Raw genomic sequence first — 24,344 nt, 5'->3', positions numbered from 1 at the left:
GTGCTAGCTTGGCACTGGATTGGGGCAGGATAGCAGTAGGAGGGGTGAGGGAGTAACAGCCTTCCTCAAGGTCTTTGCCCTCGCTGCTGGAGCAGTGAAGCTATCTATGTCATCACAGCAAATCCTTAGTACACAGCCTGGACGAAGCAGAAGCACAGAGGAGCCAGGTAGCAAAAAGGGAGTCAGTGTATAGCGGAGCACAGGACTCATGTCACAGATACCATAACAATATAGCTAATAGCTTTGGTACTGTTCAGTTTCATATATATTTATAGTTGAAATGTTAACATCGTACTGATGAAATTCTACTCATTTATTTCTCCTCAAATAAAAGAAACTTTGGACAAGCTTCTCAATACAAAGAACAGCGTGAAGCTTTTGGAAATAATAAATGTTTTTGGTCGGTGCTTCAGTTTGCTTACTCCTCAGCTGTGATGAGCTACTTGCGGAAGTTAAAAGCCCTCTGTGTACATTTGAAGATAAGACGTGACTTAATAACAGTGTTAGATGTCTTGGAAAAAAGCATGTTCAGTTTGGTATGCAGGGAGAGAGTTTAGTACATGCGCGCTTCCATTTTACAGGAGAGAACAGAAGCTGAGTCGTGTTATGCTTTGAAAGGAAAAAAAAATCATTGAGATAACGGATCAGGGTTTTAGATGTCATACGTTTTTGTTGTTGTTTTAGTCAGAACAGCAGCTTTCCCATGATTTGCAGGGTGGAAAGAATGAAGTAAAAGCCCTACTGAAGACTGTAGGACTTGTAATTTTATTTTTTAAATTTTCTTGAGAGACAGCATTTTGTTCATTGATTTTTAAGGTTGGGATTCTGAGCGAAACAAGCCTGTGCCTCCGCAGCCAGTCTTTCTTTGCAAAGCCAGTTACGGAGGTTACTACTGCCTGAAACTCAGTGAAGAATTTTGAAACTAAAGCAAGCAGTGGGAGACAACACACTGTTTTATCCTTTTTTCTTTTTTACTGTAACTTGTTAATGGTTCGTACGTAAAGCACAGACAAGAGTTTCTCAGTTATTTTGAGATTCTGTTTCGCTAGGTAGAATGACAGACTCCAGTGTTTTGGAAGTGCTGAGTGACGAGGATGTATCTAGGGTACATGAAGTACCTCCTTTACTGATCTTTGGTCACATTGTCCTGCACAACTCACATTAGCGGTGATTAATGGCTCTGAAAAGGAAAGATAAATCCATTAGTTACAGATCCTATTTTTAATCTATGCAAAAGTATTTTATACCCTGGCCAAGGAGCATAATTTATCTCTGTGTGTTGCTTCTTAGCAGACTAAACAAGACCAGGGCCCCAGCATTGGCATGTGTTTGTTGATACTGCTAAAATGTTGCTAAAATTTTGGCCTTGGTCAGCTACTTCTTTCCTAAATGATACTTGTGTGTGGTTCAGAAGTCATTTTGTAGCAGATAATTTGGATACCACCAAGCTCTTCTGCAGGGTGAGGGTTCACATGAGCACTGGGTCAGAAAGTTGTTTGTGTCTCTAATGATACAGATATTGACAGTGTGTTTGTATGGAATGTTACAGACTATGGGTCTACCCTCTACAGGGTTATAGTACCTCTAATTCTGTTATTTAATAGGGATTTGTTTGGATGTGTAAGACAAGTTTATAGCAAGTGTAAGCCCTCAGTGTAAACTTTTTTAATTCAAAAAAATTCACTAAAGGGTTGTTCTGTCCTGCTCATGGTAGGAGCACACTTGGCCAGGTAATTTACTGCCTTTTCAGACAAGACCGAGGAAGGGAGATCTTCTGAGTCTATGACCTAAATCAAATTCCAGCTGAGGATTTGTAGTAAGCAAGATTTTACTGTTCCACTTTTGAGAAAAGAGTGGAGGGAGAAAAATTAAATTAACTTAGCGTTTTCCCTTTTAAAAGGACGGGGCATGAGATAGTGAAATGATCAATATTGAAGTTTTGTTCTTTTAATTTACTTAACTATAACTTTTTAAAACTCTAGCCATAAAACACTTTTAAAGTGACTCTAGACAGACTGAACGCATAAGGCTATATTCAGATAGTGTACATTTCCCTTAAACCCTCCATTTTTCTATCAGCTTGTTCAGGTATTTCTCCAATAGTAAGCACCAGTCTCACGGAGTTGGCAAGATGATTCCTAGTCACAGTGCAATTTTTATCTCGGAAGCAATAAAATAGGAGTTTAGTAGATCAGTTTACATGTTTTTAAGTATGGGGACCCAGTCATCACTGTAGCACTATTTGTTCTTTTCGTGTTCATTTTTTTTAGCCTTTTAAAGGAATTTAATAAGAACGTGGTTGAGATTTTTCTGCAGTTATTCAGTAAGGATTTAGGAGATGGTTTCGTGTGTTGAGTCCATGGCTAGCTTGACCATCCTGATGAAAGCTCTTTTTCTAGCTGGCTTTTTGTACCTATTCCAGCTGTATTTACAATGAATGACGTGACAGAAGTTAATTTTATCCTCATAGCCCTAATGAAAAATTCTTGTTCTCTATCCTCAGCAGCCAGGTATCCAGAGTTCAGCATGTTAGGGCCTTAGAGTAAGCTAACTATACTTTTTTCTGCAGTATGTTCAGAACCTTTCCTTGTACACACAGGACATCCGCCAGCAGCAGCTCTGCAAATTCCTGTTCATTAACTTCCAAGCACTTCGCCCTTCTGTGTGTCTGTCTGTAATGAGAGACTTGGAAAGACAACAAACCTGCTTAGCAGGAGGCATTTGCTAGAGGAGTGACATGCACAACATCACCTTCTGTTAACCTGTTGCTTTTGTTAACCTTGATGACTAACACATCCAAGTGAAGCTGGGGATCCTCGACAACCTCCAGGTTGTCCCATGGCCTCAGAATTGGTCTTGGTTATGTGTAAATATATTGGAACTTGCAGTCATTTCATCTGCAGTTTCTCCCAGGCATTGCTGTCCATATATTAACAGGCAGTATGGTGGCAACTTAATGTGCTTTTGGGGACTGAAGGTGGAGATTATTAGTATTTGTAAGGAAGCAATTCCTTTTTTTTCTCCCCCCCCAAAAGTTCATTTTTGACTTGGCTTACTGACCATTTTTTGGCCAAGAACACAAAACAGATTCAGAAATTGTTTCAGGAATATGGGCTGAACTATTCAAAGAAACTGAAAGGCAAGCATCTTCAATGAAATATGTCTTGACATAGGAAATCCCCTCAATAGATTCTTTTAAACTGATGCAGTGGTGTTTTTCTATGTGCTTATAAGAACCTCTGTTCACTAAGAAAAGCTTCTAGAATTGGGTGGAAACAGATGCTGCTAAATGTTCTCCTTAAGGCAGTTTTGGTAGTTACTGGCCTCCTCAGGAAGGTGTAAAGCACAGGGCTGGATGCTACAGTCAGCTCAGTCTGCATCTGATCCCACAGCCTCTTGCAGCTACTGATGCATCTGGGGTTTTGGGAGGTCTGGATTTTTTTTGTTGTTCTAGTTTCGGTTTTTTGAGGGTTGGTTGTTTTTTTCTGAGTCTCCCAAATGTTATTTTCAGAACCACAAGTACTCCATCTTGACTGGATGTCTTTACTTAGGAGAGTTAAAGGGCAGCTAGTTAGATCTCTATCATAAAATTTGTTTGCTTTTTTTTTTTTTTTTTTTTCAAGAAAGCTTGAGGTTTTACTCCTGTAGTCAAAACTTGCAGAAGTTAATCAGTAAGGATAGAGAGTCCTGGTGGTCAAGTTGGATGTTAATCAGCAGTGTGGCCTTGCAGCAGAGAAGGCCACCCTGATGCCAGGCTGTCTCAGCAGGAGCATAGCCAGTGGGCTGAGGGCTGTTACAATCTCTCTGTTCTGCCCTTGTAAGACTGGATACCGTGTCCAGTTTGGGGCTCCCCAGTGCAAGAAGGGTACTGGGGGTGAGTCCTGCAGAGGCTTCCAAAATGACTGTGGGCTGGGGTACAGCATGTCCAAGGAGAGGCTGAGCGAGCTGTGTCTGATCAGCCAGGAGAAGAGAAAGGGAAAATCTTAGGGGTGTGCAGAGCCGCCTTACAGGAGGTTGTAGAGAAGGTGGTCGAGACTATTTTCAATACTTTTTTTTTTTTTTCTTTTAAACCAGGACAGCGGTTAGATGTTAGAAGAATTTGCCCAGAGGGGTAGTGGTGGGATCTCAAAACCTAGCTGGGCAAGTTTCTGAGTAGCCTGATCTAACTGGGTCTGTTCTGAGCAGGGAATTAGGCTAGAATGACCCCAGAGGTCCCTTCCAACTCAAAGTAGGTTTCTGATATTCTGCCTAAACCTTTGTCAGTCACAGGTTCTGTTGTGGCAATTCCTAGTTGAGATACCTCGTTCCCCATGTTACTTAGATTTCCTATTATTTATTCTTTGAATAAATAATTTATCTATAATAGTCTTTTCTGGACCAGTACTTAAAGACAGATTAATTTTCTTACCCACATTTTGCTCTGTGAAGTTTACAGATGTCCCTCCCTGCTTACCGTGTGATTTTTTTTTTTTGTTGGAATATTCTGTGTTTTCAGGGATATAGCAGGGATAATCGCTCTTCCCTTTGTTTTCTCAGAAGGGATGTGTGTGTCTGTAACATGTGCATTTCCAGTCGTATAGGTTAGAAGATTCTGAGCTTGTGAACGTGACATGCAAACACCTACAACGTGAAATCTGTAGAGAATTTCTATTATTGTATAGTAAGTAATTTTAATTATTATTTTCATACATTTGTCAGATTTGGACTACTTTAAGGCAGGGGAAGGAACAAGTTTTAGACTGTATCCTTTTGTCATAGCTACATTTCATTTTCCTGAAAAATTATTTAGCTCAAGATATAAAAGGAAGGGTTTGCTTTGTTGCCTTTACTGTTCATATACATAAACTTGTAATGTTAAACATGTTTCCTTCTCTTTTCAATGTAGGTAAATAGCAAGAAACAAAAAATGGACACTCAATTATTTTCCCCATTATTAGGAGCAATTACTAGTACTCCGCCTCCACTAGAATCTTCCCGTCTGTATAGCGACTGGTCAGCACATGGAGAGGATATTGACTCAAAAACTTCTTTTCAAGACTGCACAAAGAAACGGTATGAGTGTTCTTGGTATAATCTTACGTTGGTGTTCTGGAACACTGAAATGGAAATGTTATGGAGCAGAACGAATGGGATTCCGGATCTTTTTAGGAAGAGTTTATAGGATAACTAGACAATAAATTTTCTTTGCTGTATAATAGTTATTATAGAGGTTGTGAAAAAAGGTCGGAGGTCTGTGTGTGTGTAGATGTGTGTGTTTACATGTAAAAATGCTTTAAAATTTGGAAACAGTACTAAGTTCAGGGAATGAAATGAGAAACTGCTATATGTAATTGAAAACTCCTTCAGGGGAGAAAAAACCCCACTCTTCCATGCCTTCTATTTCTCAGTACCGTAGCTCGTAATGATCCTGCTTGATAATGTAGACTATTTCCTGGAACATGAACAATGCAGAGAGTGTTAGACATAGGTCAGGTGTAAGTGATACCTCTACCACTGAAAGCATAAATACGTGTACAGCTACTCTTGAAAATGTGCCACCCTACTGTCTTACTGTGCACTTGATATAATGCACTCAAGTTCGATTTTATATTAAAAAAGTAATTTTGCCATTTTGGGTGCTGAATTGCATGCAAAGGGTCTTTGTTACTTGAATCATGAAACATTTTTATTCCTCTGGAGAAATCCATTCTACTGAAGTCTTGACTATTGCAGGCACTTCTGATCATCTAGTCTTAATCATGCAGTAAAATTATTAAAGGTACGGAGAAGGGCAGCGAGGCTGGACAGGGGTTTGAAAGCTTCCATGTCAGTGAAGAGTAAATAAACCTCCTCTTTGGTTTTGATAAGTCAGCTCTGTGGGGGAATGATTTCTATAAAATCATGAATGACACGAGGATTGCAAGGAAGAGGGAATGATTATAGAACCTAGGGGGTACCCACTGAAATAATTGTTTCTCTCCTTTGTATTGGTCATTTTATGGCTTGTGTATAGCAGTTGAAATTGTAATGTTAAAAATATACCAGCTTTAGAAATGTGTAAACAATGATTTCATATTAGGCTTCCCCCTCTCTTCTGTCTGTCTTAATGTCAAGTGTTGGAAACATAATATTGCATCTCTGTACTGAGCATGACATTGTATGATATGGAATATTCCATCTGCCAGTTTGGGTCCGGTGCTCTGGCTCTGCCCCCTCCCAGCTTCTTGTGCACCTGCACACGGGCGGGACATGGGGAGTTGAAAAGTCCTCGATTTCTTAGCAACAGCTAAAACCATCAGTGTATTATCAACATTCTTATCATACCACATCCCTTACTGAATCCAAAACAGCACTATTCTAGCTACTAAGAAGGAAAAATAAGTTCTGTCCCAGCCAAAACCAGGACACTTCCCAAAGGAAGGCAATAGCTCTGTCTAATTTCTGTCCTCAAAAGCTAGCCATGTCCGCACCTTCAGTTCTCGGGTTAATCACAAGAGCTGGAACAGGATACAGATGTGGCAAAGGTACCATTTCCATTTGTCTGTGGCTCTTTCATCTTCCGCAACCCTCCTCTTCCCACCAGTACCTTGGAAGTTTTGCTGAGGAGCTGTAGGTCTTGGTTCCTTCATCCTGTTTCTTGTTCCTTCTCTATCTGCAGGGGGAGGCTTGCTCACTGCCACAAACTTGGTGTCAGGCTGGACATTCGTATTCTATTTGGTATAGCTGCAAGCAATTTGGTGTGGTTTTGCCTTTCCCCTGTGGTGGTTATTTTCATGGATTCTTTTTATGCTGCTCTGCCTTGGTAGGCAATAGATTGTCTTATGGCACTAGGAGCTAAAGATCTGATTCCGTGATGCTGCAGGATTGAGGGCTTTTTACAGCAAGTGTTTATTGGTACCAAACCAGAAAGGATAATAGCTGCCTACCTTGGAGTTGAGAAAACTGAAGGCCTGTTACACTGGGATTTTTGTTTTTAACTTTGGTTGTCCTGTTGTTGATGGAGGACAGTTTATTTGGAGACCAGAAGACAGGAATGTCGCTGACTTCTTTTCCACGTGTGTCAGCATGTTTCATGGGAAGTATCCTTCCTTTCAGGTGGATCAAGATTTTACGATACAGGATGCTTCCTGTCATGTTTCATTCCCAAGAATTTTCAGATTGCTGGTAGTGAACAGTACTGGCTTGAGACACAAGGCAGGGAGGTGTTTCTAGTCCCTTGTTTGAACAAGTGACTGCATTAAGAAATAGAATTTGTCATGAATTCAGGTTCTCCTGCCTCGAATCGTATTGTAGTGTTTCTGCTGTATGTATGATACTGAAAAGCTGGTCGAGGAAGAACTTTCTAAGACTCAGAATCAGGGTATTAGAAATCAGGTATTCTTATTGCAGTGCTGGGTGCACGGGGGATGGCTCCTCCACAAGCGTGCACCCCTTGGAGCGAAAAGCGGCTCCTTTCTATAGTGTAAAGTGTTTCCATATTCATTATAATTCCGAGAATAGGGAGAGATATGGCAATTAGTTTTGAGAAATCATTAACATAAATCCTGCCCCAAGTCTCTCTGTTGCACCTGCGCAGTGGCTCCTGGTGGTCTTGGGCGGGGGTCTTCAGGATGAAGATTGAAGATGTTTCCTCTTCCTCTCGTGACTTTTCACCTAGTTAGTATTTCTGTAGTCATGACAACTTAGCCTTCAATGAGTCCCCATTCCTTATCTTGGGACTCGGTAGTTGCAGCTCCTTCCTTATCTCAAGAGCCCCTCCTGCTGAGAGCCCCTCCTGCTGAGAGCCTACCTTTTTATTGCATTATCCTGCCTGACCAGTGTCTCTCTTAGTTGTCTTGCATCCATTTTGTTAAGGTTCCTCACTTCAGTACCAGATGAAACAGCTGAACACTTCATCTCACTTCTGTCTAGTCTGTAAAATTTGTTGGGCAGTTTTAGACTTGCTGCTGTCCTGTGCTTGTTCTTCCTAGGATTTTTCTTTTGTAGTCCACCCAGCTTCCTGCTGCTCTGTCCACAGTTCTAAGATGGCCAGTAATTTTATATTTAATTTCCATGCCACAACCTTTCATCTACGGTTTCCAGTTGGTTGCAGAAACTGGAAGTAAATAGGCCTCCTTAGAGAAAAAAATAAAAAGTTTGCCATCTGACAAAGACACAGAAGAGATCCAGCTATCAAATAGCAGTTACAGTTCCACATCCATAAAACATTTTAATGAATTTTGCACTTAGGGATATCCTAAACAAAATCACAGACCAGATTCCTTTCAGAGGAAACTGAATGGTCACAAAGTAAATAACTGGCGTAGTTAGAAGTCAAAATGTGGTGAGCTCTTAAAAGCTAGTAAGGCGTAAATGGCTAATTTTCACTGTGGCTAGAGATTAACAAACTGATAGTCTTAATAGTTTATCCCACGTTCTATAGTCTTTGTTAATTGGCAAGATCATGTGAGTAATTATGTGGAGGCACTAGCAGGCAATGTAGTTTGGATAAGCTGACACCAGGGAAGACTGAGAGATCTTCAGGGACACTAAAGCTCATCAGCTGAATGAGAATAGGATGATGAGTGAAATTTATTGAAGCAAAACAATGCATGTTAGAGGGAAGGAGATCTTAACAGTGTTCTGTTTTTAATTAACTTCTGAGTAAGAGTTAGGTGTCATTAGACAGCTCTGTAAAGCTCTCATTTTGCACCTGAAGTAAAAGATAAAAGTTGGGCTCGTGTAAGAGTAGTGATGGTTGAACACCTTTGGTGTTTCTCAGGAATATTTAATAAAGTTTTGACCAATTCCTTTATAAAAGTGGATCAAAAAGTAGTTCAATTTAGGTATAACTTAATTCTTTTGAGATTGAAATAATAGTTTTTGAACTATGGAAGTAGAAAAATCAGAATCCTCAAGATTTTGAGAAGATTGATCATATTTCTCCTCTAAAGGAGACAGTCAAGATTTGAAGAAATGTCTTTAAAATAATGTTGATTGAAAAGAAAGGAAAATCTTTTGCAGCTCCTGTCTCTTCACATAACAGCTTGGTGCAGCAAGAGGTTAGGAGGATTGTTGTGCTTCATTTAGGCTATAGCATTCACAAACGGAAGAGATTTGTGTGTATGGGTGTTGAGAATACAGTTAGATTCAGAATGCTTAGCAGATGCTGCTAAAATAAATTACAGGTTTAATGCTTTAGTTTTCTTCTTGCCTGTTTTGTTTAGGAGAAAGAGATTTTTATTTATTTAGACTTTTTTGGTTTTTCAGGGCACCAATAAATCTTTCTTATTCTGGCAGTGGCCCTGATATGTTTGGGCTAGTGTCAAGCATTTTAGAGGAGCCAAGCAAGCCAGAACCAGTTACAGATTGGTAAGTTTGTTCTGAAAGTTCTTATGTTGTGTGTTTGGTTTTTTGGTTTTTTTTTTTACATCCTTTGTCACACAGATACGATACACATTTGGAATTATTTCACAAAATTGAGTAACAAAGGTCTTCTAAATTTCCTTGAAATATAGAAGTGTTCTTCTTTACTTCAATTGCCATTAAAAAAAAAAAAAAGGCAACAAATGGTTAGAAATGCAAATTTTCTAAAGTCTTCCATCAGCCTACAGCATTTAGGGGAGGAAAAAAGTAAATCTGATTTTAACCAGTAGGGAGCTGACTGAATACAGTCAAATCTAAAATATTTATTAAATCAAATAAACTCTGCAGCTCTGAATATACATATTATAAACATTAGAGAATGGCATTGGTAGTCAGATTTCACTGAACTCATTTACTCAACTGTAGAGGGAACATTCCACACACACCCCTTATATTTTGGAGGAGGGTTGTGTATGGTTAGCTGAGAATGTAACGGGGGGAATCACTGTGATATGTGAACTGTTTCAATGTAAGAAATGTTTTAAATCATTACAGGAGGCTTGTTTAACTTTGTTACAGGAATTCTCTTTCAAGATTGTTTCCACCTGTGTGGGCACCTGATCTTGGAAGCAATGCTGAATTCTCAGGGCTCTTGTCTAAGCACTCTGTTGGAAGCAAGGATTTTTCAAACCTGATGGGCACACAGAGCTACTATCAGGAACACTTGCAAAAGTCTCAAGATGTGGAGATGTTACACAGAGGTTTGGAAGATCTTCATCTCATAGAGTCTTGGCTTTCTCCTTCCGGCCCTTGTACTCAGCCTGATAATATTCTGAAGAACAGTTATCCTGAAAATTCCTCTTTGCAAAATCATAATACGGTTCACCAAGAAGGGTTTTCATTTCAAAATGTAGACTATCATCAGCATTTGTGTGGTTATGACAACATGAGGTTAAATGGAGACTACGAAAAAATTGATTCCAATTTTAGCACTTTTTCTTCTCAGAGCAGACTGAAAGAAGGCACTAGCATTCAGAAAGAGTACCGGAAAACTGAAAGAGCAAGAGGCAAAGCTCTGAAAAATGATGCTCAAGAACAAACTAAATATTCCCCTGATCTTTCCAGTCGGCCGGTTGATGACTCTTGGGATAAAGTGTCCCAGGACAGCCGCTTGTTTTCTAAAAGACATGAAAACTTTACAGCTGCTCATAAATTGCAGTCATCTATTCATCCATCGCTATATTTTTTCAATCAAGCCCCTAAAGAAAATAAATTTTCAGGAGGGACAAACAGAAAGCCACAGGAAACCCATGTGCAAAATGGTCATCATAGTTTTACCTTGGGGGATGCTTTTAATAATGACGAATGTAAGATCCATATTGGTCCTAAAGAATGCTCTCATAAAGTACCTGAATATGATTTATCTGTAAAAAATGTTATGCAAAATGGGAGTTATTCACTGTACCATGGACGTACGTGGCTGGATGGGAAAATATCAGGTCTGACAGCTACATCGGATGTCCCGTATGGAAAGCAAGTGGTAACAAGTCCGCAGTCATCTTCAGGGGCTTCAACCGTGTCTGGTGGTTCTCCCACCCACCAGTCTATAACACAGTCCTCTTACTACTCACAGATCTTACCTGCCCTCCCTTCAAGGAAAGATGGAAGGTTACAAATATCAAATGGTGTTTCTAATAATTTGGGAGTTTCTAAATTCACCTCGGAAAATCAGAAGCAAATGAAACCTATTGGACGATCACAGCATGATGCATTGACTAATAAGGAGGGGCAATACTGTAAATTCCCCATTAATTTTTCAGCTGACTGGTTAACACAGCAGAACGTAAGTGAAGACCATGAAAAATACTACAGACTTCCAAAAAAGCAGACCCAAGAAAATAGTAATAAAGATGATAGAAGAGGCAGAAGGAATTGGATCCCTCATTTTGGGTATACAACCCCAAACCGTCAGCAGTTCAATATGTTCCGAAAAAAACACGAACAGAACGGTGGTAGCATGTCAGACTTCATCAATCCTTCTTTTCTTCCTTCTTTCCCGTTAATGCCTGATTTTAAGCAAAATCCCAGCTTTCCTCCATTTAATCACCATCTGTTTTCATCAGCAAATAATTTCAGTTTCCCTCCGTCACCATTTCCATTCTCGGAACTTGTTGATCTTTTTCATTATGATGACTTTAACCACTTGAATCCCTTCATCAGCGATCTGTTTTGTGGGGAAATAGCTGCACCATACTTTGCCTTTCCAACACCACTTAACAAGTACAGACCTCCAAGAAACCGCAGTGGACCTGCTAATGAGCTTCATATCCGACTGGAGGAGTGTTACGAGCAGTGGAGAGCTTTGGAGAAAGAGAGAAAGAAGGTAAAATGCAACTGACAATAACTTCCTATCAAAGCTGGTGATCGTATGAAACCATTTATAGAGAGCAGATACTCGGGGCTGTCACTTGTTTTTAGGAGGCGAGAATTCTGTTGTCACATTGTTAGTTTTAAATATCTAGAAAACCATCTACAATATCTGCTTTGAATATAACGCTTGCATTGTTTTAAATCACGTGTGGCTTTGAGCTGCAGTTTCTAAGGCTCTTTCCCCTTAGACAGGGCTGCTAACACAACATTTTTCTGTTAACCTACAACATTTGTCACAACAAATGTGACAACAGTGTCACTGTCCAAAGCACTGAATTACCATTAGCTTGGGTGTTTTTCATTTATACGGTCAATAAAAGATCATTAGTTAGCTGTAATGAATTCAGTAGGCCTTTGTTATGACTCCAGAGCCACCAGCCATCTATGAGGATACGACAGGGCCCTCACTACCACAGGTACTTAAAGTACTGGTGTTTTGTGCACCTTAATGCTCTAAATGTTCATACTGCACAATTTGCTTAGATGGATCTCTTTCCTTTTCTTGTCCCATACTCCTTCTCTTCAACTAAATCTAACTCAAGTGTTATAAACCCAATCTCTCCTTTTCCCTACACAGTCATTTAAGGAGAGAAACTCCTGTGGTGTTTTCTGGGGTTTTTTTGTTTTGTTTTTGTTCTACTGTCAGTGATATAGTGGTGTATTTCCCTTATTTTTGTTTTACTAAATACTTGGTTTAGTAAAAAAAAAAAAAGTCATCAATCAATCCTGGGCACCCTGTACATGCCTGTAGAGGAAACCTGCGGTGTTTTGCACGCATGTGACTTTTCCCAGAGGAAGTTTCAATTTATACCCTTCTTGTTACAGTCACTTTCCTGCCTCAGACTCTCTTGCTAAGAACTGTTGTCAGGGAGGGATCATACTACTGATAAATGTATTGCGCTTGGGAATGGAAGCTCTGCACTCAAAAGGAGCAGGAAATGCTTTCCCAAGAGGAGTCAAATCTCTGAACTCCATGTCAGGTCTTGGAAACTAAGTTGTCAATAATCCATGCACTGAGTTCCTGTCTACTTCTTCCATCTTGGAGAAGACTCCTGGTTGTTGAAGAAAGAGTGGGGTATCTGACCTGAGTGGATCTCTGGAGAGCATCTTTTTATTTCTGGCATCAATTGTGAGACCTTAGAAGTGTAAATAGAACTGCCCACGTTGTTTGCTCACCGATGCCTTTAAACAAGACTCCTTTCTGCCTGTCCAGTCTTCTAGAAATTTTCTACGAGCGAGAAAGGGTGTTGATGATTCTTGCTCCAGTGTGTCTGAGACAACAGTGTTTTCAGAAACTCCTCCGCTTTCTATTGTGGCCCAGAAGGCTGTTCTAAGCCTGCTTATGCAGGATTTGAGTCAATTAAGTCATTTGGGAAGACTGAAACATAGTTTTTAATCTCATAATACATGTTTTTTGCATTTTCATCGCTGGAGGAGGATTGTTTATCTTCATATTGCGTTCTTAATAATCAAAGGGATTTAACTGACTAACTTGATCTCGTCCATTCAGAGTGACCCAATTTTATCCTAGTGATGATCTTGGGCTTTCTCAGTCCTCGATTTTTTGTAGTTACAGGCTACACCTGCAGATAGCTTTATTTATGAATATAAACTGTTCTCAGTCCCACAAGCCAGCTGCCATAGCATGGAGCTCATTCCTACAACCAAATCAGAAGGGGATGGCTGCATCCTGACTGCCTGACAGGAATGTGCCTGGACTGCGTTAATCCCTGTTTGTAGCTACAGTTTGGGAGAACGCTATAGCTCACCTGTACGTATATATGTAGGAAGGGACTTTTTTGTGACATTCTCACCCTTTTGATATTCTTGCCCTACATTATTTTCTTAAGAGTGTAGACAGAAACACCCCCCAGCAGGACTTGCATTTAATTCTATCTAGCTTGTCTAATCAGTCAGCCCTTTCAACTCCCAGAAACTTGTTCATTGCAGCTGCTTTGGAGTTCACGGTGACAGTGAGCTTACCTGTTTTGTTTTATAAATCTCACTTTCCAGCAATCTCGCATTTAAGAAATTTCTACGAATTGTCCGTTTGGAGTTGCCTGCTATATTAAATGTGCATATAGATTAGTACTATGAATTGCTTATTAGTTGTGATTCTTAAATGCCTGGTGTCATTATATGAATTCATGACCCTTTTTCCATCCATTTTTTTTTTTTCTGAATATCTTTCAGGCTTCTGAGATGAAAGCAAGTGGAGTCAGTCAGCTCTTGTAGCTCATGTTAGATGAGGGCAGAGCCTAAATAATATGGATGTGTCAGTAAAGCAAAGAGAAAAGGACTTCAGCACGTATTTTCAGTATGAATGTTCATAGTATGATTGTGGACTTAACCTTGCCTTGAACTGTAGTGTGGTACCTAATCTTTCTCCCCTAAATCCATCATATGCTGTAGAAGGAAGGCGGTTGAGAATCAGCTGCTAACTGTGTCTTTTTCACTCCAAGAGTAAGAAGTTCCTATCCAAAAATAGGTTTAGTGATGTTTAGTCACTGCCTGCATTGTATAGTGGTTTAGCCAGTTCCTTTCTGAATGGGGAGTTTGGCAGCTGTGGTGATGACTCTTTCAGAGCTAATACCAGTTTATGTTAAATCTGGCTTAATCCTGACGCACTTCAGATACAATTTATGCTGGTGTGATCACCTGCTTCTCTTGTTAATAATCGTAATATGTGACATTTGAGAGATGCAGTGAGAGGCATACAGTTTAGAAGTTTAAATTCCTGGGGTACTGTACAAGAATTTCTGTGCCTAAGTCTGTGTCTGAGATTAGCTAAAATAAAGTTGTACAGCTTTGTTTCTAAGTGTTGCGGCTGAGCATTTATTCTGAGGTAGAGCTGAATTAGAGAAGTAGTATTCTTACAGCAGCCGGTTGTACATCTGGCCAAATATTTAGGAACATTTTTCTGTAAATGCAGTTGGAAGTAAAAATAGGAAGCAGAGCTCTAATGTATTTGAAAATTCTAAACAGCTCCAAAAATGTGGATTGTAGTATTGTACTAATTTCAAACGTTTACAACAGCTATTTATTTCCTCTCCAGACTGAGGCTGACCTTGCAAGAAACTTTCCAGGAAAGCGCATATCTAGCTCAAATAACATTCCTGTGTCCCGACTTCCTACTAACCCCTCACGAGTTGATCGTTTGATTGTCGACCAGTTACGAGAACAAGCCAGGGTAAGCCTTCTTGAGCCATAATTCCTGAGTTTCTTTTTGATGTTCTGTTTGTTTGTTTAATGGACACTTACAAAGACTTTGTGATTTTTTTTTTTTTTTTTTTTGTTTTGGTGTTTTCAATGTGTCTGGCAGGTGCTCACATTGGTAGGAAAAATGGAAAGGCTTCGTGGTACCCCTGTACACGGTAACATATCCGCTACATTGGAACGCCATATGGAAGTCATCCAGGTAACGCAGGCGAGGCGTAAGGATGAGATTATTAATGCTGCTAACCCGCAGAGACAAGGAGCACCACGCTATAATAATGAGAAAGGTAACTGCTTTCCGTTCCTGTAGTTTTAAAAGCTTTTTCAAAGACTTAATTGTGAAACTATGCCATTTGAAATACGCAAGTTTGAAAATGCGTCTAAATCTGTCACTTTTTAAAAGACTTTAAATTACTTTGATAACTTTTCTGGTTTTCTGTTATTAGTTTAAACACTTTGAAATGTTTTTCTCTTGACTAAGAGAACTATAAAAACTGTTCAGTGATATTATATAACCATAAGTAGTTTGTCCTAAAAGTAAAAATGTACTTGTTCTTAAACAAGTTAAATTTCTTTTTTGAGTTGTATTGCTAGTCTGTCTTCTCTTTTCAGCTTATAAAGTTTTAAAAAAAAGTGTTGGTGCCATGTTAATTGATTGTATCTACCTACCTTATCTAAATCACAAAACCACCAGAAATTACATTTCACGATTCCCAACTTCTGTTGAAGTAAAGGCAGAATAATTTGTAGCAGGAGTATGTACTTCGGTGGAATTAATACAAAACTAAGACAAATTGCATTCCCTTCTAATAGCATAGTGTCACTGATAACTTGCTATTCAGTATAATGATCATACAGCTGATATATTTAGGAGTTTGGGAGTTGGAGGTAAAGATAATATTCTTTTTCTTCAGAAAACGATTTCCAGGGTAGAATGCACTTGCCCTGCCTCACCCCCATCCTCTTTTGGATCTTTACTCAGCACTGTCCTATACTGTCTTATTTCCTGCGGTGAAGCTGTCAGTGTGTGGTTCCTTTGGCTTCCAGCAATGTGTGTGGGATGGGTCTCCCTTGTAAGAAGGGAAAGATAAGCTGTAAAGAATCAAAATGTTTTGGTTTCACAAGTTAGGTGTCAAGCATGATGTCATATCCTTAAAAGTAACAGTCCTGTATGCAAACCAGCTTCTAAAATTACTGCTACAATTGTGTAATGTGACACTGGCCCCAAGCATAAGCCAGGAAGCAGATAGTCATCATCTTATCAAAAAATAAAAAAAGTAATAAAAAATCCCACAAACTGTGTTTTTGATAATGCTTTGTAGTAAAGGTAATGGAAGCATTATTTGAACCATCCTGTATCCTACTTGTAGTTAGAAAAATTGCAATTAGTCTTTTATAGTTAATGGTAACATCTGCTTCTGCAGAAGAGCTGTGCTGCTCTTAGGGGTCTAAGCACAATCTAAATCACGCATAGAAAAGCCTTTAGTCTGTTTTTTCCACTGTGAGATACATGTTTCTTTGAGTTCTACTGTTGGGGACCATATACCCAAAGGTCGATGGTGAACCTTTTCTCACTGTGAGGCTGGGTGGGTATCAGTGCCACTGAAAGGAAGACGAAGGAGGAAAAAAGGATTGCATCAAGCTCATCTGGCTGGAATTGAGTAGGTAGTTTTGCTATTCATACTTGTTGAGTATCATTGTAGATAGTCCCCTCTGATAACTAATTGAATGGGCTTAATTGTTGTATCGCAGGTGTGATGGTTATGCCACTGAATTTTGGACACAGTTATGGTTGCTCTTAGTGTGAGATGTTATAGCTGTCATCTGCAAGAGAAGAATGCTAACTGATGGAATTCAACCAGTGCAGTACCAGGGTACAACATTAGCTGTTTCTTGAGCACACTGGGTACCGGTGACAGGTTGAACAAATTTATGGATTTTTTTAATGTATTAATGTTACCAGGCTTGTGTACTACTTCAACCTGTAACGTGTTTGTTCTCTTGTAGATGTTCTGGCTCTGGCAGCTGCCATTAGAGAGTTGGCTGCTTCCACACGCAAGGCTCGTACTGCTTTATGGTGTGCGTTACAGATGACTTTGCCAAAAAACTCTTCAAGCAGTCCAGTAAAACAAGAAGTTGTTGAAAGGGCATTGCAAGAACTTTGTCCACCAAACGCAAGCACACAAGAAAAAAGCAGCATGGAGCATGAAAACAAAGGAAGCAAAAAAGAAAAACCTGAGGAACCCATGAGGATTCTGGAATAATAGCAAATAACACCAGGGAGACAGAAGGCTGAGGAGGGAAGGGCAACGCGTCCCGCATAGTACCATGGAAGGTGTTTTTGATAGGTTATCAAAAAGCAAAAGGGTTAACACAACTGATCAGTGCTGCAGTTCTGTTACTGTGATGCTGGTGTTGACACACACATCTTGTAATAGTGTAAATGCAGTTTTAATATTGCTGGTATTGCAATGTCTGTTACATAAGAATTTTAGTATTAAGAGGAACTAAACAATAGCTGAGAATTTCCTTGTGTGCTTGTCCAAAGCTATGTATTAGCTATAAGTCAAGCCATGACCTGAGAAACCAGAGTGTGGTAGAACTTAATTCTCCTTTTTTTTGTTAATGATACAGTTTAGCGTACTTAAAAAAAAAAAAATATCCATTTACAAGGTATTTCATGATTGTTCAGGGTTTTTTTGCACCATGATATAGTTCTTTCAAGTGCCAAAGTGATGGCTAAGTCGTTTGCATCCCATCACTCTGTACAGAGCAATCCACACTCCTGTATTGTTTTTGTCACAGGGGGTCAGGTCATTCAGGTTATCCTGACAATTTGACAAGAATGATCAGTGTTTAATGTTGGTTGTGTGAGATGCCTCAGCAGTTCTGCTGCCAATTCAGTTTCTAGTTAAACCAGTGTAAACTGAGCTTTCCTATAGCATAGTTCATCTTAAATTTTCCATTTAAAAAACCCCATGATTTTGTAGATTTGCAGTAAGTACTGCACAGAAGTACACGTGAGCAGGTGATATAAAATTGTCACTCAGGATTAGAAATCAGATTTATTGATTCCTCAGTGGGTTAAAAAACAGTAACTATATAACATAGTATGCACTTAATTAAAAAATATTGTTTGTTATTAATGTAAGTTCATGGTACTATAATTTTCAGAAACATTCCATATTTATTTTAATGTGTTTATTGAATGTTTATTTAAAATTCTATTTTAGTAATATAAAGTTGGATATTTTGCCAAATCTTCCACATAATCAGATTTAACAATTTACTCAGGAAATATGTAATTATATAAATATACACGTGGTACATAGGGATTTTTGGGGGGGAAGGGATGTTTGCAAAATATTTACACAAAGTTAACTATATACTAGGTTACCAAAGCTGTTTAACTGATTAATTTTTTGCGTGGAAGATTTAATATATTTTAATTGCTGTTAACTAGTCTCCATTTTGTGACTTAGACAATCAGAAGTGTTTTGTATCAGTGTGAATGTTCAGGGTGAGAATTAGAAAAGAATGAGTAATTCAAGTTTTGTTCTTAAGGCTCTTATAAATATTTTAATGCTTTAACAACTGTCTAATTGTTACACAATCTCTTAACATGTGCTAATAACCAGTTAAGGTTCTTGGGTGTCAGTATATTAATAAATGGCTTTGGAGAGCAGTTCTTATTTTAAAAGCCAATTAAGTTGGGGATATAAGCAAAGTTTGAAAGATAAAAATGACATTTATGTTCCATAGTGTTCAATGTGGAATTTGACATTTTGTGGATAAATTATAATCGTTTCCATATATATATATATATATACACACTTGCAAAATGTTCCAAATGCAGTTCTGTAGTTTTGGATCTGTGGATGTTTCTAGAGCAGATGTAGTCTCCGTAGTACCATCGTTAACTGTAATGAGGCAAGAGCTACATAACCTTGTAGAAAAAAGTTGCACAAGCCTCATTGTAATCCACTGATTAAAGTTTCAAAACAAGAGTCGATAGAAATCAGAACCTTAGTGTAGCAAGATGATGATTTCTTATCCCTAAAAAAGTGAATTCAACTTAGAATATTTTCAGCCTTAGCCTAAAAAACAGGTAGTGGAGAGAGTTATTTTAGCGTGAGTGTTTTCTCTGTGTGCATGTGCAGTTATTTGCACAAACTAATTTAAGAAGGTTAAATTTGCATTTGTGAAAGTAATTAACTGTATTCCACTGTTTAAAAAGTGGAGTCTACACTATTTCAGTTAATGAATAATTTTGGTCTCTATGATTACTGTGAGCACAGGAAATCAGAATTTGAAAGTCTTGATCAGCTTTTCTGTTTACAGAATAATTGTAGTCCTGCAGGATTGTTTTGTGGTGGTGAAGTTATAGGGCGTAGTAGCAGGTACTTACTGTAGTGCTCGTGTTAATTATTATTGTGAGGGAATGTGATCTTAATCGGTTCGTAATATAGTTAATGTGCCTTTAACAGTCTCATTTTTCAAAAATGGTGAATAGCTGTATGCTCACTTCTGTTTTCAGCTGCAGTTTAAAAATGCATTTATAAAGGGTCACAGTGTGGCTGCGTTTGACCATAGTTCCCAATTAGCATACGCTGTTAATGTTGCTCTTGCACGCTGTCAGACTGTCCGGTTACGGGCTCTTTCACAAGCCTAAAGCTGTGGAGAGTCGCCACAGGACAAATGTGTTAGTATCAGATTTTCCTTGTCACGCCCTACAAATGTGACCAGCACGCACTCAGATTTCATTTTTCCTTGCTCTGTTTTCTTCACAAAAACTTGGGATCTTAATACCAAAATGATTTTGTGCCCATTTCCTTAAATGGTTTGATTATGGACAGCATTAGACCTATAAAGACGAAAGTCCTTTCAGAATGCTTCAGTTCTGTGGCTTTATGCACATCCTTGTGTATTTCAGGGGGGAAACTCTGTATTTAGTAAATAACCACCTGGAGCTGCAGCAGCTCTGTTACAGTCATAAAATTTCTTTAGCTGCCTAGTGTTTAAAGAATTTGTACATTGTTGCTAAATTAATCACTGCACTGAATTTTTGATATGAATGTAAGTATAAAGCTTCTGGTTGTAGGGACTAATTGTATTCATATTTTAGTGGCTTCAGTGGAAGCTGAGTGAAGGTTTTTAGGTCACACTTAAGCCAGACAGGTGGTGTTGGAGTTGGATTTGATTTTTGAATTCTGCCCCCCCCCGCCCCGATTTGTGCAGCAATCAGGTAAAATTTAGTTTATTCTTTCCTCCTCCCGCTTTGCTGAGATGTAATTGTTCTCTTTTCTTTCTGTTTTGATTTATGCAGTTTACATTTTTTGAATGAGGTGAGGGAGATAGCAGAGTTGTACCTAGTCACGGTAGCAATGATACAAGCTTGTTCCAGTTTAAGAAAACAAGATACTTAGAGTCCCTTCTCAAGTCAAGGTTGTTATCAGGGTGTATGCTATGACACTTGGTAGTGAATCTTTAATACTTTTAAACCCCAGATTGATGTTCCAATACAATATAGATTTAAGAATTACAGTTATTTCTGTATAAATAACTGGAGGCTTCTGGTGGTTGAGCCTTCTTGATTCCCAGGACAGAGGCCAGCATCAGAGTAAGAACTTTTTTTTTCTGGTTATAGGTTTAGTATCTCTGCTTTTCTTCTCTATCCACAGGGTCCCTCTGGCCATTAAGTTAGTCTGATGGTATCTATAGAAACTAAAACTAGGAAATTGGTATTAGTTTGTCATTATTTTTAGTAGAACAGCACACAGGGAGGTTGTCTAGGTTCGTGATGCTTGTCTTGCTGTGGCCTGTGTGTGTAAGACTATTAGTTCCCAAACTCCTGCTACTGTTTTTTTTTTTTTCTTTCCAGACTGAATATTCTTTGCTCTTGGTATTTGCCACCACTACTAATCTTTTTGTCTGTACCCAAATATGTATAATTTGAAAATTACTTGCCTTACAGCTTGGAAACCGATGCTCTAGTCTTCATAATAAGTCTCTTATTATTATTTCTGGTACTTTTTCTCTTTGGTGAAGTAGATGAATAGTAGAAGATGGAGATTATGTGAGTGGGAGGCTTTGCCGAGGTACTGGCCTTTTCAGAGAAGTGTGGAGATAGTCCAAAACTTTGTGGAAAGCTTCCTAGCTTTCCTATGCACTTTTCCAGAAATGACCATGAGCACAGGTTCCTGGGATTATGTTTGATCTGCTACCCCAGCCTTCTCCTGTTCTGTTTGGGGAATTAAAGAAGGAAAGGGGAGCTACTTCCCACGGACAGGATCACCCCTCTTCGGGGCTCCTGTGGTCAGAAGGGCGGGAGCCTGGGGGGGCCCAGGAGTCTGTCGTGCTGAAACAGGGTTTCCCTTTTCCCCATCTGCTGCTCACAGATGCTGTCCAGGTTCAACTGCTGGGACTTGTGGCAGAGTTGGCTTGTTCTTGTCCTGCTCTGGTAGCCATCCTTCCACCCTTGTATGTTTTAATCCTACGGAATCAAGCTGTGTACCAGCTTGAGCAGCTGGAATAGGGCTTGGGAACAGGTGGTTCAAACCAGCGGGGTATGGTCCTGCCGCTTGGATCGACGTCGCCACCTCTCGCCTCTCAACTGCTCTCTGTAAGGAAAGAGAATGAAGTAGGATTTAAACTCCGCTTTTCTAGACTTATAAAACGACAAGTAGCAAGGAGTACTTAGCATAAAACTTCCACTGAACTGTTTGGTTTTTTTAAATCTGCCCTTCCTCAAGTGACAGCATTCAGCTTTGCTCAGTATGATAATCTCAGATACACAGTTTATATTAGGTCATAGCTCTAATTCTGTAGGAAGTTGAATTTTTTTGTTTAAATGCTGTAAACATTGTGCAACAAACAGACCTGAAGCCCGTATGTATTAAAGTTACATTGTTACCTGCTCTGAAAGCTGATTCTCCTTCACCCCCCCCCCCCTTCCCCAGTTCTGTTCGGGAGCTGTGATGTCAGAATGCTGCATGTTGGAGCAACCCAGAGCAGTAGGGCTTTAGGTTTTTTGTTCTCTGTAGCTTTATTGCTTTGACAGTGTACATGATCTTAACTTAAAATTTAGTTTTACAACTCTACTTTATGGCCACAGTCATCTTCCCCCCCCCCCCCCCAAGAGTCATTAAAAGTGGAAAAACTTGAGTTTCCGATTGTTTACTCTTCACAGTTGTTCATTATATTGAACAAGAACAGGGAATACTGCACATCAGTGAATATGAGAGCAATTGGCTTTCAAATATATCTTTTTATTAGTGTTATTTTTAAATAGGTGCATTTGCAATTAGGCTACTGAAGAGATGGGTGTGGTCCTGCTTCCATTGAAGCCAGCAGCTTTAACAGATTTTTGTCTTTATCTGGCTTTGTTGCTTTACTGGCATGATACCTCGAGTTAGGTAGGCTCTTTGTAAATAGAAGCTTAGTAGTTCACCTTGAACATTTGTTATCAAGAAACTCCAGAAGGATGTGTTCCCAACCTTTTTTATAAGCTTCCTCACCACACTGACAACTTGGAATTAGCAGGATAATTTTGCTTTCTTTTAAAGCTGAGGAATGTACCTACTGCAGAAACTTTGGCAGAATTGAAGTTGTGGATTTTTAAGAATTTTGCACCTTGTCTTATCCTGATCTGCTTCAATGGAAATATAGCCTTAATCATACCTTTGATTTATTTCCTGTGCAGTTTATCCATCTCGGCCACCAGCACTTTTTTGTTTGTAGAACATTATATAAAAATCGGGCATTTCTTATTTTTTGGTAGATACTGCTTTCTAATTTGTTGGTTTTTTTTTTTTTTAAATAACTTTGCCAATCAATTTATCAGTTGTATAGAATGGAAGGTACTTATTTTTCTTCATTAGCAATACTGTAATCAAAGGTGCAGAAAAGTAAAATGCATTTAATGTATGTAGTCTGTGCTGTTAGAGATTGAAAATGTATTGGGTTAGGAGCAACTTTTAAAGAAACTGAGAGCTGAAGCTATAAATCCTCTTTGCTTGTTTGCCAAATGAGCTTTAAAAAGGAAAATAGTTACATACAGTATGTAAAAACATGTTAGAGAGAAAGAATAAATCAGACTCGAAATCATTTCCAGACAAAGATTGCTTTACATTTTTTTACTGTATAAAATACAACCAATTTAAAACTTGTTTATGCACAGTAATAATCAGCATAGTTTTTTCACAAATTAGGCTATTTCCAATATATATGGGAAAAATAAGTTTCCTTTTATTTTTTATGACATATACAAAGATTAATAGTGTCTATTTTAATATACTACTTGGTGTCTGAAGTATATCTTTTACATGTTTGTTGGTCAAACTCATTTACTGAAAGTAGCAGATTTTACAGTGCTTGTGAAATATTACTGAAGGAGAATTTTGTGAGTTGATCCATTCAGTAGGCCCATAAGAAATATGTGAAAGTATAATTTAGCTTAAAAAAAAGTCAATTGTTGATTATACGCTATTTAAGTATTTCTGTAAAACAACTGTGGATGTTTGAATGAACGCTGCAAAAATCTTACCTCTACCTCTCGTGTAACATTCTTAAAATTATACTTCACAGATCTCTTTGGGGATGCACTTTGATATTGCAGGGCGTTGGTATACCTTAACTTGTGAATTTCATTTGCTTTTTCTTTTTTTTTTTTTTTTTGTTAGTCGTTTTCTGTGGAACACCGGGATGCCTTGTGGCTGGGGCTGGGTTATGTTCTCTTGTGTAAAGTAGCCTCGGGCAAACTGTGCACACTTAATGTGTGGTTTCTATTAGGCAAAAGGTACAAGGGTCAAAAGAGATTGTAAGGTTTGTGTTACACGTATGAAAGTCTCCGAAATAGTAGAATTCTGTAATAAATCACGGCCAGTGTAATTTTCTAGTATTTTTATGTATGTGATTTGATTCCTTTTTAAATAATCAACTGTGTTGTATGTATGTCCTCAGTTAGTAGTTACAGCTTCTTGTTTTGTTTAGTTCAACTCATGCTTTATCGGCTGCTGTTCTCCATGTGAGGTGAATTTTGGTTTTGGTAATTCTGCCTTGAAAAGACATTGTTATGTGTTCTGCTTTAATGCAGTTACAGAAATTAAAATTCTTCATGTTTTCTGAGACTGGTTTTATTACTTTAGCAAATCGTGTAGAAGAAGAACGGGCAGTTTTGGTTGGAATTTGTTGTGCTCTGGTCTAAGGAGTATCTTTTGATCTGGATGCAAGGTCACAGAGAGAGACAACTTCTGAAAATGTAGAATTGCATCAAAAATTTGAAAATGAAGACCAATCTTTAACTATTTCATAGAGCATTGGCATGGGGGGTGGGGGGAGGAATCTTGATGAATTTGGCGTGTTTCTCAAACTAA

At 38.7% G+C, this 24,344-nt stretch overlaps 1 protein-coding gene across 7 annotated transcripts in view; it reads left to right on the top strand.

Annotated features, from left to right (window-relative positions):
* Nucleotides 1-24,096, top strand: part of LOC141941907 (meiosis-specific coiled-coil domain-containing protein MEIOC-like) — a 35,611-nt gene extending 11,515 nt beyond the window's left edge. For 5 of the 7 annotated variants that reach the window (XM_074864958.1, XM_074864916.1, XM_074865092.1 and 2 more), the window contains 6 exons: nt 4,886-5,052; nt 9,229-9,330; nt 9,904-11,707; nt 14,810-14,944; nt 15,077-15,257; nt 16,978-24,096. In XM_074864958.1, coding sequence (XP_074721059.1) covers nt 4,886-5,052; nt 9,229-9,330; nt 9,904-11,707; nt 14,810-14,944; nt 15,077-15,257; nt 16,978-17,234 — 2,646 coding nt within the window. In that variant the 3' untranslated portion in view covers nt 17,235-24,096. Of the gene's footprint in view, nt 1-4,572; nt 4,661-4,885; nt 5,053-9,228; nt 9,331-9,903; nt 11,708-14,809; nt 14,945-15,076; nt 15,258-16,977 lie in introns of all 7 variants that reach the window. The other 2 variants (XM_074865156.1, XM_074865273.1) reach the window with 2 other exon arrangements.
* Nucleotides 24,097-24,344: the final 248 nt, after the last annotated feature.

This window comes from Strix uralensis, chromosome 1 (genome assembly GCF_047716275.1).
Source record: "Strix uralensis isolate ZFMK-TIS-50842 chromosome 1, bStrUra1, whole genome shotgun sequence".
Classification (NCBI taxonomy): Eukaryota; Metazoa; Chordata; class Aves; order Strigiformes; family Strigidae; genus Strix; species Strix uralensis.
This window is presented reverse-complemented; position numbering and strand designations above follow the sequence as displayed.